The sequence below is a fragment of the Pristis pectinata genome, chromosome 4 (genome assembly GCF_009764475.1).
Source record: "Pristis pectinata isolate sPriPec2 chromosome 4, sPriPec2.1.pri, whole genome shotgun sequence".
Lineage (NCBI taxonomy): Eukaryota > Metazoa > Chordata > Chondrichthyes > Rhinopristiformes > Pristidae > Pristis > Pristis pectinata.
Window position 1 is genome coordinate 117,465,634 of NC_067408.1, and position 18,749 is coordinate 117,484,382.

Sequence of the window (18,749 nt, forward strand, 5' to 3'; positions counted from 1 at the left end):
AAAATGTCGACTGTTTATTTCCCTCCATGGATGCTGCCTGACCTGCTGAGTTCTTCCAGCACTTTGTGCGCATTGCCCCAGGTACATCCAGCATCTGCAGAATCGCTTGTGTCTCTGCAGAATATCATATTATTTTTATTGTATTATGGCATAAGAAGGAGGCCAGTCAATCTATTGAGCCGATGCCAGCTCTCTGAACATTCCCAGCAGTCCCATTCCCCCACATCTATTATTAAGGCAGTGGTATCAGGGCACTTAGAAAGATTGGGCAAAATCAACTCGAATTTATGTCTGGGAAATCACCTTTGACAAACTTGTTAGAATTTTTGAGGTTGATTTTTTCAACCCCATTCTCCCACCTTCTCCTTATAACCCTTAACCCCCCGTACCAATCAAGAACCGATCAATCTCTGCCTTAAACACATCCAATGAACACACCTGCACAGTCCTCTGTGGCAATGAATTCACCACCCTCTGGCTGAAGAAATTCCTCCTCGTTCTCAGTTTTAAAGGGACATCCCTTTATTCTGAGGCTGTGCCCTCAGATCCTAGACTCTCCTACTGGTGGAAACATCCTCTCCATGTCCACTCTATCCAGGCCTTTCGGTGTCCGGTAGGTTTCAATGAGATCCCCCCTCATCCTTCTCAACTCCATTGAGTATAGGCCCAAAGGCATTAAATGTTCCTCATATGTTAATCCTTTCATTCCTGGGATTATTCTTGTGAAATTCCTCTGGACCATCTCCAGGGCCAGCAGATAGGCTGCTATGGAAAGTAAGATTGCATGGTTACCAGGGAGAGCTATTGGATATACAGTTGGCTTGATGGTAGGAAGCAGAGGGTGATGGTGAAAGGTTGTTTTTCGAACTGGAGGCCCGTGGCTAGTGGTGTTCCCTAGGGGCCGGTGCTGGGCACATTGCTATTTGTTATCTATATCAATGATTTGGATGAGAATGTACAGGGCATGGTTAGTAAGTTTGCAGGTGACACTAAAATAGGCGGTATTGTGGACAGTGCAGATGGTTATCGGGTTTTACAGAGGGATCTTGATCAGCTGGGTAAGTGGGCTGAGGAATGACAAATGGGGTTTAGTTCAGATAAGTGCGCGGTGTGGCATTTTAGGAAGAAAAATCAGGGTAGGACTTTCACAGTGAATGGGAGGGCGCTGGGAAGTGTTGTTGAACAGAGGGACAAGTACATTGTTCCCTGAAAGTGGTGTCACAGGTAGACAGGGTGGTGAAGAGGCCTTTGGCGTGCCAGCTTTCATCAATCTGGGCACTGAATATAGCAGTTGGGATGTTATGTTGCAGTTGTACAAGACATTAGGGAGGCCGCATTTGGAATATTGTGTTCTGTTTTGGTCACCCTGCTGTAGGAAAGACCCATCAAGCTGGAGAAAGTGTAGAGGAGATTTACGAGGATGCTGCCCGCCCTTGAGGGAATGAGTTATGGAGAGAGGTTGAGCAGGTTGGGACTTTATTCATTGGAGCGTAGGAAAATGAGGCGTGATACTATAGAGGTTTATAAAATCATGAGCAGCATAGACCTGGCTGCCCTTGTACACAAACCACTGAATGTTAACATGCAGTTGCAGCAAGCAATTGTCAAGGCTACCAATATGTTGACCTTCAATGCAGGAGGATTTAACATAAGAGTAAAGACATCTGATTGCAATTATATAGGCTCCTGGTGATGCACCAGGAATATTTTGTACCGGTCTGGTCTTTCCTTATAAGGAAGGATCCTTTAATATGCAAAACAGTACAACAAAGGTTCACCAGATCCATTCCAGGTAAAGGGAGATTTATAATGTGAGCATAGATTAAGCAAACTGGGTCTATACTCTCTAGAGGTCAGAGAATTAGAAGTGATCTAATTAAATCATGAAAAATTGTAATGAAGCCTGACAGGAGAGATACACGCTGGTCTTTTCCCTTGCTGTGGTACCTAGAAACAATGGTCCCAGTCTCAAATGAAGGGGTCGGCCATTCAGGACTGAGATGAGAAGAAATTTCTTCACTGGGAGGGAAATGGGTCTTTGAAGTTCTTTACCCAAGAGGCCTGGGAAGACACAGTTGCCTATTAAGGAAATCAAGGGATACAGTGCAGGAAAGTGGCTCAGCTATGATCCTTTTAAATGGCAGGGCACCTGTGAGGACATAGATGGACTACTCCTTCTTGTATTTCTTATGTCAGTCACACAGTGACACGGTCACACTATAGAGGGAACTGTCAGTCACACAGCAACAGGGCCGCATTATCATGGCGTCAGTCACACAGTGATAGAGTCGCATTATGGGGGGCATCAGTCACTCAATGACATGGCCGCACTATCATGGTGTCAGTGACACAGTGATGCGGTCGCTCAGTCGTGGCGTCAGTCATACAGTGATGTGGCCACAGTATCATGGTGTCAGTGACACAATGACGGGGTCACATCATCGGAGGGTCTGTCAATCACACAGTGACAGGGCCGCACTATCGAGGGGTCTGTCAATCAAGCAGTGATAGAGCCACATTATTGAGGGGTTAGTTACACGATGATGGGATTCCACTATCAAGTTGTAAGTCCTGTTTTATCAAGGGGTCAGTAACACAGTGGCAGGTCTGCATTATTGAGGGGTCAGTCACATAGTGACCAGGCCATATTCTTGAGAGACGGGTTACACATTGACAGGGCAGCATTATCATAGGTTCAACTAATCTGAAGACTAATCATCTTCTGCTTGGTGACTGATACTTTTCTCACTGTGCTGATACAGGGAGTTGGGCAAACGATCAACGGCATGGAGAGGGAATTTACTTCTATCCAAACGGTGATACATACAGTGGAGAATGGCTTGCTCACCAAAGGTAAGTTAAGGTCATGTCAGAAAATACCACAGGACCATACAGGGAGAGTGTTAAACTCTGAGCAAAATCTTTCCACCTTCTCTCATTTTCTGAAGTTTCATTGAGTTCTGGGATAGGCAGGATAACATGTATCGCCAGAATTGCCACCAGCCCTACACGTGGCTCCTCTGTAATCAGCTAGCCAGGACTGAGGTGGTTTTCTCACCTGCAGAAAAAGGGATGACCTGTCTGAAATCCATTTTCTACGTGTTCTTAATCACTGAATCTATTAATATCTCCCTAATGTTTCCATTAACTGTGTTTACAATGCCATATTGGTTGCAGAGGTCTGTAGCTTTTTAACTCATTATCTACGTTGTGTATAAATACGCTGAATAGTTGCGGCCCTAATACAGACTCCCACGAGTCCTGCTAGTCACATCCTGTAAATTGCTCACCTGCCTTTATCTGTCTTCTGCCACTCAGTCACTATTTTTTTAAGGGATGTGGAATGTGACTGAGATTCTTGTGAAGGCATGAATTCAATTGCCAATTGGATTATTGGTTTCCCCAGGCAGTAACACCACTGCACCTAAGGTCAGGCAGCACAATGAGCATGCATTAGAGCTGCTGCCTCACAGCACCAGAGACCCGGATTCGATCCTGACCTCCGGTGCTGTCGGTGTGGAGTTTGCACGTTCTTCCCCGTGACTGTGTGGGATTCCTCTGGGCGGTCCAGTTTCCTCCCACATCCTAAAGATGTGCAGGTTGGTAGGTTAATTGGCTGCTGTAAATTGTCCCTAGTGTGTGGGTGAGGGGTAGAATCTGGGGGAGTTGATGAGAATGTGGGGAGAGATGGGATTAATGTAGGAATAGTGTAACTGGGTAGTTGACAGTTGACACAGACTCAGTGGGCCGAAGGGCCTGTTTCTCTGCTGTATCTCTCTGACTCTGTGACTCTATCCGTCATCTCCTATCCGAATACTAAGCCAGCCTGAAGCTGCTTAACTGTGTGCTCACAGGAAATTAGTCCGTTGTTCCCCAACTTGCCTTCAATTTCATGAGCTACAACTTTAGCTCATAATCCCTCATCAAAGACTTTATCAGAAACTTCATATAAATAATGCTCAGAGATATTCCCCTGTCTATTATATTAAACATTTCTTCAGAAAAAAAATTAGTTCGTTTTGTCAGTAATTACCTGCGCTTCACAAATCCATTCTGGTTCCTTTGATTAAGGTATTCAGTTACTCAATGCCTTTCAACATAATTATTAAAATCATCAGATGTAAACACATATTGGGGATTGAGTTTGGTAGCCTGCAACTCAAAATGGGCCAGTTGCTTACTGGGAAATCTCCCTGAGCCACTTGTTGAGCAGCTTTGGTGTACTTATAAGACTAACATAAAACTGATTACATTCTCAGTAGTCCATGGAACAGTAATCAGGTGAATAAAGACCGTGACACAAGAGATTCTGCAGATGCTGAAATCTGGAACAACACACACAAAATGCTAGAGGAACTCAGCAGGTCAGGCCCTTACAAGTGACAGGGTGGGAAGAGGTGTAGTCAAGGTAACTGTGGGGCCTTACAAGTGAAGCTGTGCAAGATTTACTGTCCCTAAGTCAGTCCTCTCCGTCTATCATCTCACCATGTTCATTGGGTATTTCTTCACCAGGCATGGTCAGGGAACCTACATGTATGCGCTGACAGGATCTAAATACGTGGGAAACTGGGTTCATGGAAAACAAGTAGAGGCTGGGGAGCTCATTCACCTCAATCACCGATACCAGGGCAATTTTCTCAATAATAATGTAAGTACCATGTCTTGCCATTTACCTCGGCCATGTCTCGTCTCATCTCACCACATGGCAGTCCCCAGAGCTGGTGTACATGCAGACTGTGTATGTGAAGCTCATGTGCATGGAATGTTTGTACAAGGAATGTGGAGCCTAAGAGCATGTATTGTGCAATATTCATCAGACTGTTGTGTGTAAGGCCTGTGGAACCCATATACAATGAGCCTGTGTCCATGGAGTGGAACCCATAACGAGAGCCTGTGAACATAAGAACCCATGTATGTGAAGCAGTATATAACAAGCCTGTTTACATGAAACTATGCATGTGGATGCCGAGCATACGGGGCTTGTATAATTAGACTGTTGCTTCCTCACCTAGTTATTTATCAAACTGATTTGGAAAGAGACCATATATTTACTCCCTGTACATGGACAAATCTGACAACAATGATTGAGGCTTTTATACCTTCACCAGAGGCCCATTACAATTCAGCTAGAGGCCAGGAATTGGCCAGGGTCCGGGAATCTAAGCCTTCCAAGGGAAGAAAAACTGTGAAAGCACAATGATCTTCAATGTCATAATATGTTTAGCGAGTTGGTCACAACACAGGTTCAGGAAAAAAGGAGGAGGGTGGCCACCAGGAGGGACAGTAAGAGCAGGCAGGTGGTGCAGGAGTCCCCTGTGATCATTCCCCTCTCAAACAGGTGTACCTTTATCGGATATTTTTGGGGGAATGGCCCTGCAGAGGAAAGCAGCAGCAGTAGCCATGTTTGTGGTTGGCTCTGATGCACAACAGGGGAGGGAAAAGTCTAGGCAAGCAGTAGTAGTGGGGGATTCATTGGTGAAGGGGATAGACAGATCTTTCTGTGGCCCAGAGGAAAAACTCCAGAATGGTGTGTTGCCTTCCTGGTGCCAGGGTCAGGGATGTCTCAAATCAGGTACAAAACATTCTGAAGGAGGAGGGAGAACAGCCAGAGGTCATAGTACATGACTTCTGCACTACTCCCTGCAAAGGTAGATTCAGAAGAAGCTTCTTTACCCAAACAGTAGTGAGAATACAGAACTTGTTCCAATATGGAATGCTGACACAAACAGCAGAGATGCATCTAAGAGGAAAGTGGATAGAAATGTAGGAGACAATGATACAGATGGTTATGTCAGAATGAAAAGGAATGAGAGCAGGTTTGGAAATGCTGGCATGGACCATCTGGGTCAAATAAGATAAGATTTCTTTATCAGTCACATGTACATTGAAACACAAAGTGAAATGCATTTTTTGCGTAGAGTGTTCTGGGGGCAGCCCACGAGTGTCGCCACGCTTCCAGCGCCAACGTAGCATGCCCACAACTTCATAACCCATACATCTTTGGAATGTGGGAGGAAACCGGAGCACCCAGAGGAAACCCATGCAGACACGGGGAGAACGTACAGACTCCCTACAGACAGTGGCCAGAATTGAACCCGGGTCACTGGTGCTGTAATAGCATTACATTAACTGCTACACTACCGTGCCTGATCCGTCCAAATAACCTGATTCTGTGCTGAAATGTTTCTGTGGTTTTGAGTTTTGCTAAGGTTTCTCTTCCCACATTTCTGCAGCCTACCAGTCGAGGGAAATACATCTTTGACTTTGGATGTGAGCAGCATGGTGAATATCTTCAGATAGAACAGGTAAATCCCAGTGACAATGTTCCAGGGCAGAATTTTATGGTGTTTATGATTGAGATATGTCAACAGCAAGCAGCTCGTGTGTAACCTGTGGTCACTTAGCTAATCATGTACTTCAGGAAAACAATATAAAGTGAATCAGGAAATTAAACCACTCCCAACCACAAAACCTAACCAGTGACCTGGCAGCAGTGAACAGAATAGCATTGTGGTGAATTTTGACTTGTTTATTTGAGTGATGACTTCTAGCTTTCTCCTCTCACTACCAGCTAGCGTTGATGGTGTAGGGCTGACTGAGAGCTGGGCAATGAAAAAGGCAATAAAGAATAGATCCCTTGAGGCACAGATGTCATTGGATGACTAAAATGAGTTCTGGAACACAGAGACAAGCAAAGTAATCAGGGAGGAATTTGTAGGTTTTGCAGTGAAGTGAGGCAGCTATGTTCTAGCAGCACAGAACCACCACCAACATAAATCAAATATACATGCAATTACCACATTCAGAAATTGACTAATTAAGAGTGTTTACACTCACTGACATTGGTGTCCTGGGGTGCTGCACACTGATGAGCAGTGTGCTGAATGCATGTCCTGTGAGTGCTGGGTGGTTTGAAGAGTTCAGCTGTATGTAACAGTTGACTATTCTTCATTTTGGAATGTTGCTCAGTCTCAACCATCTTTCCACCCAGGGGCAGGGCATGTATGGTCATTTAAATTTGATCACTTTTGGAGGGATGCTTTAAGCAGACTCCTATTGTAACATACCCTCATCCACATGCATCCTTCATACCTTGAATGACCGTGGGGTTGGTGGAGAGGGGTGCATGCCCTTCTGGCCCCTCACAGTGCATAACCCCGGTTCCATTTTGTTCCATTACACCCTGATTCCAGTGCTTCGCATAACTAGCAAATAAGTCAGAGAAGGAATTAAGCTAACAGGTTGCTAAAAGGTCTGCTCCACTGCAAGGATGAACGTTTTCAAATTTAAGTCAATTTCAGATGGGCATGTTTGAATAAGGCAATTTTTGAAAAAAAATCTTAATGCGAGGATGATCCTGTCAGGAATGTCACAAAACAAGGCAGCTCAATGCATGTACAGAACCTTTATATCAAGGTCATGACCTGAAACATTAACTCTGTTTCTCTCTCTACTGATGCTGCTTGACCAGGTGAGTACTTCCAGCGTTCCCTGTTTTTATTTCAGATTTCTGGCATTTGCAGGATTTTGCTTTTGGATCAATGCATTTATAAACGTCCAATTCACTGGGAGCAGAATGCTTCTGCCAGCATTCATTTTTTGGATTTCTTTCAATATATTAAAATTAAAGAGGAAGGGAATACTATCAACGAACCCTTTAGGAAACACCAACATTCTCAATCAGCCGCAACTAATCACCATAAGACTCCAGATCCCTTTGCTAAGGACACTACGTGTCCCTAATTACTTGGAACAATCCCTCAATGAGTTATTTGTGGAAAATGTGATCCAAACCAGTAAACAATCAGCTCTTCAGCAACTTAGCCTGAAAGACTTGCAAAGAGCCACCCAACAGTTGAGGGAATGTCAAATTACGAGTGGAACAACAGAACGAAATGCAAAAGACAGAGCGTGCTCCTGAGGCACTGTTTTCTGGGGATGTGGTAGCTGTTGTGGACACTGCCCCTAGAAGGCAGGCACATCTGACCATCCTGAGGTACCAGTCCCGCACACATCCAGCCCGAGGCCTGCTGCAGCCACAAGGGCTGGAATGTAATGGGACAGATAACTGGCTCACAGAAATCAACTAACCTTTGCCCATGTGCCTACAAAGGTCTGGAGACAAGTGTCTAAATTGGGAGAGTTGTCACACTTATTAGTCAAGCAGTAACCTAACACAGTCATAGTCACAGAATCATACTTCACAGACAATGTGCCAAACTCCTCCATCACAATCCTTGGATACGTCGTGTCCTATTGGCAGGACAGACCCAGTAGAGGTAACATCTCAGTGTTATACCAGCAGGAAGGAGACTTCAATATTGACTCCAGACTGCATGAGGTCAAACACGGGGCCCTTTATTAAACTACTGTCCTCCCCTCAACTCCTTCATTTTGAGCAATATTTGGAAGAACACAAAAAGTAACAAGGGCATAGAATGTAATCTGGGGTGTGGGAGTTCAATGTCAGTCACCAAGAGGGGCAGGTAGTGAGTGAACTGACATGAAGGACAAACTTACTTGACCTTGTCTTCACCTATCTATCTGTGAGAGATGAGTCTGTCTGTGACAGCATTAGTAGTAGTGACCACCACATCCCTGTCGAGATAAAGTCCTGCCTTCACACAAAGGAAAGCTCCATCATGTTGTGTGGTACTAGTCATAGTTCAAAACTGGGCATTTGTGAGGGGCTGTGGACCAGCAGAAAGGGCAAACATGACACCAACACCATCTCATGTCCTGGCATACTGTTCACTCTACCATTACAACAAGCAAAGGATCAACCCAGGTTCAGTGCAGAGTGCAGAAGAGTATGTTGTGAGCGACACAGTGAGGCTGCAGCTCTGGACATCTCTTCTTGGATGATCCCTTGTGATTGAGAATTGATTTTCTTCCATTCTGGTTCTGAGGTGACTGATGAAGCTAATGTGGGAACCACAGACTCCTCCAAATACAGAGCAGGAGTTTGCTGATGGGCGGGTAGGCGGGTAGTCTGTGAGTTGATGCGCTCCTCCTGTCACTTGTTCAGGGCTTCTCCGTAGGGTAGTCCAGGTCTCAGAAGATTAGTTCCACTCTCTCAGCAAGTTTGTTAGGACCCTGGCAATGGCATTCCCTGTGGGAGACATCTCTGTCATTACCACTGTTGAGCTTGCCTCTTTTCTTGAATGGAGCTTGTTGGTTCTGTGTTAGAGGAAAGAGCCAAATGGTCATAAAATGTTCGCTAATTCTGCAGGGAAGTCGTTGAGATGCCAGGCTAGCTCAGTGTGGATGGCAAAGCTCACTCCGTGAAGATGGCATTCCTCTCCTGGTTTTCTCCTCCAAAAAAACTACTGCCCTGTTCTTTATATTGGCCACCTCCTGCCTGACATGTCTCACTGGGGTGATGTTGATGTCAAAGCATCTTATTTCCTGAGCTATAATAACAGAGTGGTATTCAGATCTGTTGCTGTTCAGATTGTCCATGAGGGTCCTGATGTTCCAGGTTTGGGCTTCATTCTATGGAGTGATTTCTTTTAATGTGGGACAGCCATTGTACACCAGCTGAACACACTGCATATGTGCTAATCAACAAAAACATTACAAACAAACAGAACAAAGCTTAGCGATCTCACAACCAACAGACCAAATTGAAACTCTGCAGTCCTATCACGTGAAGCTAACAGGAAGAACGAGGTCCAAGAACATCCCCATCCTCTGGGATGGCACGACCAGCACATGAAGGCTAAAGTCAAGGCTGAAGCTCCTCAACTGTGTTGAGCCAGAAGTGCCAAGCAGATGCTTCAATGCGGCATCTTCCCGAGAATCCCGCCATCATAAAAGGCAGACTTCAGCCTGGTTAATGCACTCCACATGATATCAAGTGACAGCTAAGAGCACTGGATGTAGCAGCTGCAAAGGGACCAGATGCCGTCCGCTTGCCTGGATGAGTGCAGCTCGAATAACTGTCAAGAAGCTTAACACCATTCAGAACAAAGCAGTGTGCTTGGTTGGTGCCTGTACTACCCAGCCTCTGGCAAACAGTCATTGTGTCCACCACTGATACACAGTAGCTACAGTGAGTACAGTCTACAAAATGCACTGTGGTTACTTACCTAGGCTGCTCCAGAGCACCTCCCAAGACCTCTACCACCAAGAAAGACAGAGCAGCAGGCACATGGGGACACCACCACCAGCAGGTTTCCCTCCAAGCCACATACTATCCTGACATGGAATGATATTGCCATTCCTACATTGGGTCCAACTCCTGGAACTCCCCACCCATGAGCACCTTCACCAAAGGATTGCAGCAGTACAAGCAGGTGGCTCACTGCTACCTTCTCTCTGCCAATTAGCAATGTGCAATAATTGCTGGCCTTGCTAGCAATACCCAGATCCCAAAAGATGAATAAATACAAAAAAGAAATCCCAGCAATCAATCACAATCAGTTAGCCCAACACAGACCTAAATATGGGCTAAGTGGAGATTTTTGGAAACAGAGATTTCATAAGTGGGATGTAAAGTGGATCACCCTGAAGATGTGTATCTACCTTTGCTGATTGTAGCTCATCTCATTGCCAGATTTCTGACATGGGCAATAGGAAGGGTTTAAAAGGGACAGCTGCCAGTTCAGCCACTGTGAGCCCAGTCACCACAGAACCTTTGATTCTAACCGAGGCTAGTATAGCATGTGATTGTTTGCACTGTCTCTCAGCATGTTTTTGCATGAGGCACTGATGAATGAGAGGGAGGGATGATTGCACTTGTCTCGTACAAACTGTGATGTTGAGGGACACCACATGAAGCATGTATGTATCACCTTCCAATCCCAGCTCTCTGTACTGCCTTCTCACTTCCTGCTTCTTGAAATCCCAGCTTAAGTCTGCTTTTAGTCTGGACTTGTATCACCTAGTTAGCCCCTCATGGATGTTTTCCTATCTTCAAGGGTCTATGCAATGCCAGTTATTGTTGTTGAGTGGTGTGTTGGGAGACCTTCTAAGGTAGCTGTTCATGATCAATTTACATTCCATCTGGGAAGGGGGGTGAGAGGGAGCTAGTGATGGTGGGGAATGTATAAGAAGACAGAGCAGGGTAAATATTCTGATCATGAGGATGGGTGACTGTTAGTTACTGTGCAATACAATATAAGCATCAGAGTCTGGATAAACATTACAGAGTGTGGGGTGTTACTAAAACCATTCTCCCTACAACAGGACAAGACTGAAGAAGAAATAGAGGAGGAAGAATCTGTAACTATGACTGTCCTGAAGTGGAAAGCAGAGAAGATCTCAGGATTGACTTTGTATTCACCAAGTGAGTACAACAGCAGGTTTGCCCCTAAAGCCTCACGAAGGGCATCCACACAAAATCCATTCATAAATTCAGGAAGACCCCTTAATCTAGAAAGTGGTGAGAGTGTGGAATTTGCTTCCACAGGAATTGTTTGCGGTGCCGAGCTGTCACAGTGGTCTTCTCCATTTACTCTGGTTGCTGCCATTTTATGTCATTGAGATGTTGACAGTGATTCTTTTATGTGTTACTTTTGTTCCAATGAATTGCACACTTAGACTTTGTTAGGCTTGAGAGTTAGAGTGAAACAAGGAAACAGATCTCTTAACTTTATTAGGTTTCAAATGCCAGGTTTGAAAATATCCCCTCAGAGTGTGCAGATATAAGAACATAAGAAATAGAAGCAGAAGGGTAGGCTTCAGTCCCTTGTAGCTGCTCTGCTATTTGATAAGATAATGGTTTATCTTTTATCTGAAAGCTACATTCATAAACTAACCCCATATCCCTTGATTCCCCTAATATCTAAAAATCTACTGATCTCTATCTTCAATATACTCAGTGACTGAGCTCCACATCTCTCTCAGCTTGAGAATTCCAACAATTCATTTTTCTCTGAAGAAATTTCTTCTCATGTCAGTCCCAAATGGCCAGCCCCTTAATTTGACACAGCAGGATGGGGAACATCAACTCTGCGTCTACCGTGTCAAGCCCCAAGTGAACTTTGCACATTTCAACGAAATCTCCTTTCATTCTTCTAAACTCAAGCGAGTATGTCCAACCAGCTTAGTCTAAGAAAGTAATTTCCAAAGGGAATTTCTGTTGCTTTAACGAATCACTTTGTGCAGCTAATGTGTATCATTGGTTGTTGGTTTGAAGGTTGAAAGGAATGAGGGTGACTGTCAGTAACCAAAGGTGGATAAACGTTGTGCCTGTGAGTACTTTACACAAAAATACCGCCTCATCTGGCTGGCCAGTGCTGAGGCTTGATCAGAGGAGTGTGCTTGCTCAATGCCACTTTGCTCTTTGAGCATAATGGATTCGGGGTGGGTTTCAGACTGGCAAAGATTAACTGCTCCACAGGTTTATAAGCCCTAGACATACGAGAGATTGACTTGCTCAGCAGCAGACTTTCCAAGCATTCTGATTATGATGACCATCGCCACATATTGGTATTAATTTATTATTGTCACTTGTACCGAGGTACAGTGAAAAGCTTGTCTTACAAACCGATCGTACAGGTCAATTCATTACACAGTGCAGTTACATTCAGTTAGTACAGAGTGCATTGATGTAGTCCAGGTAAAAACAGTAACAGTACAGAGTAAAGTGTCACAGCTACAGAAGAAGTGCAGTGCAATAAGGTGCAAGGTCACAACAAGGTAGATTGTGAGATCATAGTCCATCTCATTGTATAAGGGAATCATTCAATAGTCTTATCACAGTGGGGTAGAAGCTGTCCTTAAGTCTGGTGGTACGTGCCCTCAGGCTCCTGTATCTTCTACCCAATGGAAGAGGAGAGAAGAGAGGATGTCCCAGGTGGGTGGGGTCTTTGAGTTCCTGTTGCTGGAATGTATACTGCTGTAAAGATGGACAGTCCAAGCCCATGAAAGCACTTCAGGGTTCCAAAGGAACTTTGAGAATGTTGCATCAGAGCCAACCACCTCACATCTCTACCCACCTGCTACGACAAAAATAGATGGAGAAAGGGGAGGAAGGTTGAGAGTCTGAACTATTCTACTAAAAACATATGTAACCAGATCGCCTCACATCCTCCCTCCCAGTTCCTGCTCAGAAACACCATTTACATGGAGGTCATGCGCCATCAGGAGTTTACCTGCTGTGTTCCTCCATTGCTTTCCCCAACAGGTGAATGAATAATGTGGGAGCTTAAGATTCCCATCCGTTGATATTATGAAGAAAGCTAGAGGCCAATTTGATAGTAATTTTACTGAAAGGTTTATCCTCAGTGTGACTCGCTAATGAACTTGTTGAAGCAGGGCATGGATTGAGTTTCTGAATCCACTAATGCCCAGGGGGAGCAGCTTGTAGCTGAGAGCAGCAACATCACTACAAACCATGACTGATAGTTTAACTTTAACTGCCTCGATTTACCTTTCCAGCATTTGAGACTAAACTCACAAAAGAAGCTGAAGAGAAAGCTGCCGAAGAGGCAAAGGCAGCTGTGACAGATGTGCCTGATTCCGAGACTCCTGTGACAGACGCTGTTGAGATGGAGGTCCCAGCAACAGATGCCCCTGAGGCAGAGGCCCCTGCGACAGAGGCTGCCGAGGCAGTTGCACCAGCAGCAGATGCCGAGGGGGCAGAAGCACCACCGACAGATCCTCTTGGGACGGAGGTTCCGATTCCGGCAACTGATCCCTCTGAGACGGACGATCCTGGGGAGAAGGCCAAAGATGCAGAAGATGCAGACACGCCTGAGGTAATTCCTGAGGATGACACCGCAGTATTGGAGGAAGGTGCTGAGGGAACTGCAGAAGCTGGACCTGAGGGAGACTGAAGTGTGAGACCATGTAGAAGAAACCAAAGACTGTACAGAGTTTTATGGAGAAGAAGATTAGGCCAGGAATATCATTCACGCACAGGCTGGAAATATTGAACAATTTACAAAAATATGTAGAAACGGGTGCAGTGACAGACTTTACTGATTGTCACTGGAGGGTGTTTTAACAAGTGTAGGAGGGTGTGCTGTAGTGTGAATCAACATTCTGTATAAAATAATTTCTTCAAAAATAAATGTTGGTTGTAAAGGTTTAGAAATTTTTCATGGTTGTTGCAAAGAATGCTCCCCAGCAAAACCAGCTGGAGCTGGTAGTTACAGGAGTCCATTCCAGAACTTGGCATTTGAATCAACCATTTCACCACTCCTTGAAGGGACATTAAACATGGTGATTGGCTTATTATTGTCACATGTACCAAGATAAAGTGAAAAGTTTCTGTTTGCGTGCCATCCAGACAGATTGTTCCATATATAAGTACCTCGAGGTAGTACAAAAGGAAAACAGAATGCAGAATATAGTGTTACAGAGAAAGTGCAGTGCAGGTAGACAAATAAAGTGCAAGGGCCAAGACGAGATAGATTGAGAGATCAAAAGTTCATCTTTATCATATAAGAGGTACATTCAAGATTCTTGTAACAGCGGTATAGAAGCTGTCCTTGAGCCTGGTGGTATGTGCCTGAAATATCAGAGAATGACCCAGGTCAGCACAGGAATCTATCACTTTGCCTGAGAAGCATTAAATGAAAAATTGCTCAGTCTGATATGCTAGTTTATCCTTTCTCAACATAGAGCCAATCACCTTTGAGCTCACATCCAGCCAAGACACAGGGAATAGAAGTGCCTTCTGCCTAATCTGCCTCTCTGAACTGTCCATCGGTCCCACTCACGGTCCCTCTCTCAGCACTCCAACCCCTGACTCTCCCCATAGCCCAGCCAATTTCTCCTTTTTAAGGACTTATCCAATACCCAAAGAAAGTTGCTATTGGAATTTGCTTGCACCATCCTTTCAGGCTTCATGAACCAGATCTCCCTGTCTAAAATGTCCATTCTCTTCTCCCCAGTGTTTTTTTTTAACCATTTGTTGTAACTTCGTGTTCCCTGGTTACTGATCCTCCTACCACTGGAAACAGTCTCCCAATATTTACCATCACAAACTCATTCATATTTTTGAAGATCTGTAAGATATTTATTTATTTGTCACATGTACATCGAAACACACAGTGAAATGTGTCTTTTTGCGTTACTGAGAATGTGCTGGGGGCAGCCCACAAGCATTGCCACTCTTCTGACACCGACATAGCATGCCTACAGCTCCCAAACTATACGTCTTTGGAATGTGGGAGGAAACTGGAGCAGCCGGAGGAAACACACGCAGACACGGGGAGAACGTACAAACTCCTTGCAGACAGCGGCGGAATTGATCCCCGGTCGCTGGCGCTGTAATAGCGTTACGCTAACTGCTACACTACCGTGCCCTAAATGAAGCAGGAAAAGTCAATAAGATTGTTAAAAAGATATAAGGTGTATTTAAAAAGGCAAAAAAGATGCTATCCTTTATTAGAGATAATGGGAGGTGATGTCAAAAATGTACAGTTAGGTCACGACTTCAGTGAGAAAGTATTGGATATGCCAGAGTTATTTCCTTCGGAACAGATGAGGCTAAGAAGAGATTAAACTGAGGTGTATAAACTATAGGAGTAGACAGAGTAAATAGAAAGTACGTATTTCCTTAGCAGAGGATCCAAGCACCAGGGGGCATAGTTTTAGAACAAGAGAATTGAAGGAAAAAGTCTTCTACCAGGTAGTGGCTGGGGATTGGAATTCACTGTCTGAAAGGGTGGAAGAAACAGGAAACCTTGTCACATTTAAAGGATACTTGGAGATGTATTTGAAGAGCTGTGACATGCAAGGCTGCAGACCAAGTGCTGGGCAGTGGGATTCGGCTGGGTGGCTCTCTTTTAACCACAGGTTCAATGGGCTGTACTGTATGTAAGTAAATTTTCTATGATTCAATCTCCCTTTAACACAAAAGCAAAATATTGCTATGCCTAGAAATGTGAATTAAATATAGGAAGATCCTGAAAGCAGCAGGAGATAAGGGAGAATCTATGGAAGGGGTATAGCAGGAAAGTGGGTGAATTACTGCATCAGTAATGCTGAGATCCAAAGCAGGGATTCAGTGATTCAACTCAAAATCCATCATGGAGAATGTCTCTGCCTTTTACAAATATTCAAAAATACTTTCAAAATAATGCTCTTTTTTTCCTAAAATACTAAAAAAAATTCATATTTAAAAATGAATTGAATGAAATAAAAGTCTACTCACTGTTCTCTCAGCAGCTGTTTCTTTCCATTCATTTCAACAGGACCACTTGCTCCCTTGTGTCAAGTGAACCTTTCCTGCAGTAGGTAGGCAGGTTTCCCTAAGAACTGGGTACTCTGATGAAGACTTTGCTGCTTAGGTAACCCAGGACCAGCACTTACCTGGTGTGGAAGACTGCACATCTACCTGTACTAAGGAATGCTGAAGTTCCACCCAGTTAACTGCTCAAAATCTTGCAGATCTGTAGGATGTGGCCCAGTGACAACACATCATTAATACTGACACTGAAAAGTACTGAAGAACAGGGGTATCTTGAGTGCAAATCCACAAATTACTTAAGACAACAGAACAGTTCAGCAAAGTATTAAAGAAAGCTTAGAGGACACATTCCTTTATTGACCAAGGCATTTTTTTTATATTCCAAAATAAATTTATTCATCATCAAAAACAAACTATATACAACAACAAAACAGTGCAAACCTTTACATTCGTGTTCGGATCAATCATAAGTGTTACCTTCTCATATATAAAACACACCACCAATGCCACTCGTGTGGCTCCCTGGGGTGCTACCCCCATCCCGAATTTACGATAATAGGGCTTTCCTGCCTGACCCCGCCCCTCCCTCTCCAGTGACAGAAGAACCCTAAACTCTAGTCCTTCTCCACCGAGCCCTTGCGTTGGCTGCACCCAGCTTCAGTGCGTCCCTCAGCACGTACTCCTGCAGCCTGGAATGTACCAGTCGGCAGCATTCCCCTACGGACATCTTGCAATTCTGGGAGACCAACAAGTTTCGGGCAGACCAAAGGGCGTCTTTCACCGAGTTGATGACCTTCCAGCAGCAGTTGATGTCCGTCTCTGTGTGTGTCCCCGGGAACAGCCCATAGATCAGAGAATCCTCTGGAGATGAAACGTGACAAGGACCCCTGCATCTTTCGCCACACCCTCCTCGCAAACCCACAGCCCACAAAGTGGTGGGCGGCCGTCTCGTCCCCAGCGCAGTCCTCCCGGGGCCAGCGCGCGCTGGGAACACAAGAGCAGGTGATTCTAGAACTGCGTAAATCATTAGGCTAGAGCTAGTGCACTGTGTATTGTTCTGATCACCACATTAAAGCAAGGATGAGCGACAAATCAGGAGGTGAGAGATGATGCAACAGGGGCCATACAGAAATATGAGGGACTTTAATGTATATATAGACTGGGAAATCAAATCAGTACTAACAATTTAGAGGTCAAATTCCTGGAATGTATACAAGATAGATTTCTGGATCAAAGTCTAGACCCACATGGGTTTAGATTTTTTTATAATAAAATTATTCCAATTTTTTCTTTATTAATTAACTATCACATGTGATTATTGATATAGAGTATTGTGATCTCAAGTACGATTTAACACAATGTATTCAGTAGTATTTTTATCCTCTTTTTGATTCATGTACTCTGTATTTTCTTTGTGAAATTAGTAAAAGTATTGTAAAAAAGAAAAATCTAGACCGGCAAAGGGTTTACAATCCGAAATATTAGCACTGGTTCTCTTCCCTCAGCCTAACCTGCTGAGTATTCCCAGCATATTTTTGCTTTTATTTTAGATTTATAGATCAGTTTGCTAAGGAAAAGGCTAACAAACAATCTGATGCAGGATTTTGACCTGAAACGTTGACAATTCACTGCCTCCCCCAGATGCTGCCCAACCCACTGAGTTGTGTGTTGCCCCAGACTCCAGCACCTGCAGTCTCTGGTGTCTCCAAGGAATAGGCTATTTTAGATCTTGTATAGTGCAAAGAGAAAGCATTGATAAGGAATCTCGTTGTAAAGGAGTCCCTAAGAAAGATTAACCAGAATACAATAAGAGTTTTACATTAAGTTCAAGGTCATGTAGTTTGATTTGAAACCAAAGTTTTCAATCTAAATGAAGAAAACTTAAGGTATAAAAGACAGGTTTCGCCATAATAAATTGGGAAACTACATTAAAGGGTGTAACTGTGGACAAGCAATGGCTAGCATTTAATGGAGTAATATATGATTTATAACAGACATTCCTTTAAGACACAAAAAAATAGGAAAAGTGGCCCAACTATAAAGAACAGAGGAGAAATTAAACATAGTATTAATTTTAAGGAAAAGGCTTGTGCTGCTCCAGATTTCCAGCATCTGCAGTCTCTTATGTCTCCAAAAGGCTTGTAAAGTTGGCAGAATAAGCAGTAAACCTGAGAAGTGTGAACATTTTAGAATTTAGCAAAGCAAAGGATGATCAAGAAATTTATGATGATGTTTATAAAGATATGATTGCACTGGAGAAGGTGCAGAGGAGATTCACCAGGATGTTGCCTGGGATGGAGTGTTTCAGTTGAGGAGAGATTGGAGAGGCTGGGTCTGTTCTCCCCGGAGAGGTGGAGGTTAAGAGGGACATGATTGAGATGTATAAAATTATGAGGGCTATGCCAGATGAAGTAAGTACAATTACAATGTTTCAAACACATCTAGACAGATATATGGACAGGAAAATTTTAGAAGGATATGGACTAAACGCAGGAAAATGGGATTAGCTCAAGTAGACCACGTGGTTGGCATGGACAAGTTGGGCCAAAGGGCCTGTTTCTTTGCTGTATAATTCTATGTATACAGCAAAGAGCACGGTAGT

The 18,749-nt window shown here is 44.0% G+C and overlaps 1 protein-coding gene across 1 annotated transcript in view; it reads left to right on the forward strand.

Annotated features, from left to right (window-relative positions):
* rsph1 (radial spoke head component 1) overlaps positions 1–15,910 on the forward strand; it is a 20,066-nt gene extending 4,156 nt beyond the window's left edge. The window contains exons 4-8 of the mRNA XM_052015282.1: positions 2,763–2,853; positions 4,513–4,648; positions 6,234–6,305; positions 11,191–11,290; positions 13,387–15,910. Coding sequence (XP_051871242.1) covers positions 2,763–2,853; positions 4,513–4,648; positions 6,234–6,305; positions 11,191–11,290; positions 13,387–13,784 — 797 coding nt within the window. The 3' untranslated portion in view covers positions 13,785–15,910. The remainder of the gene's footprint in view (positions 1–2,762; positions 2,854–4,512; positions 4,649–6,233; positions 6,306–11,190; positions 11,291–13,386) is intronic.
* Positions 15,911–18,749: the final 2,839 nt, after the last annotated feature.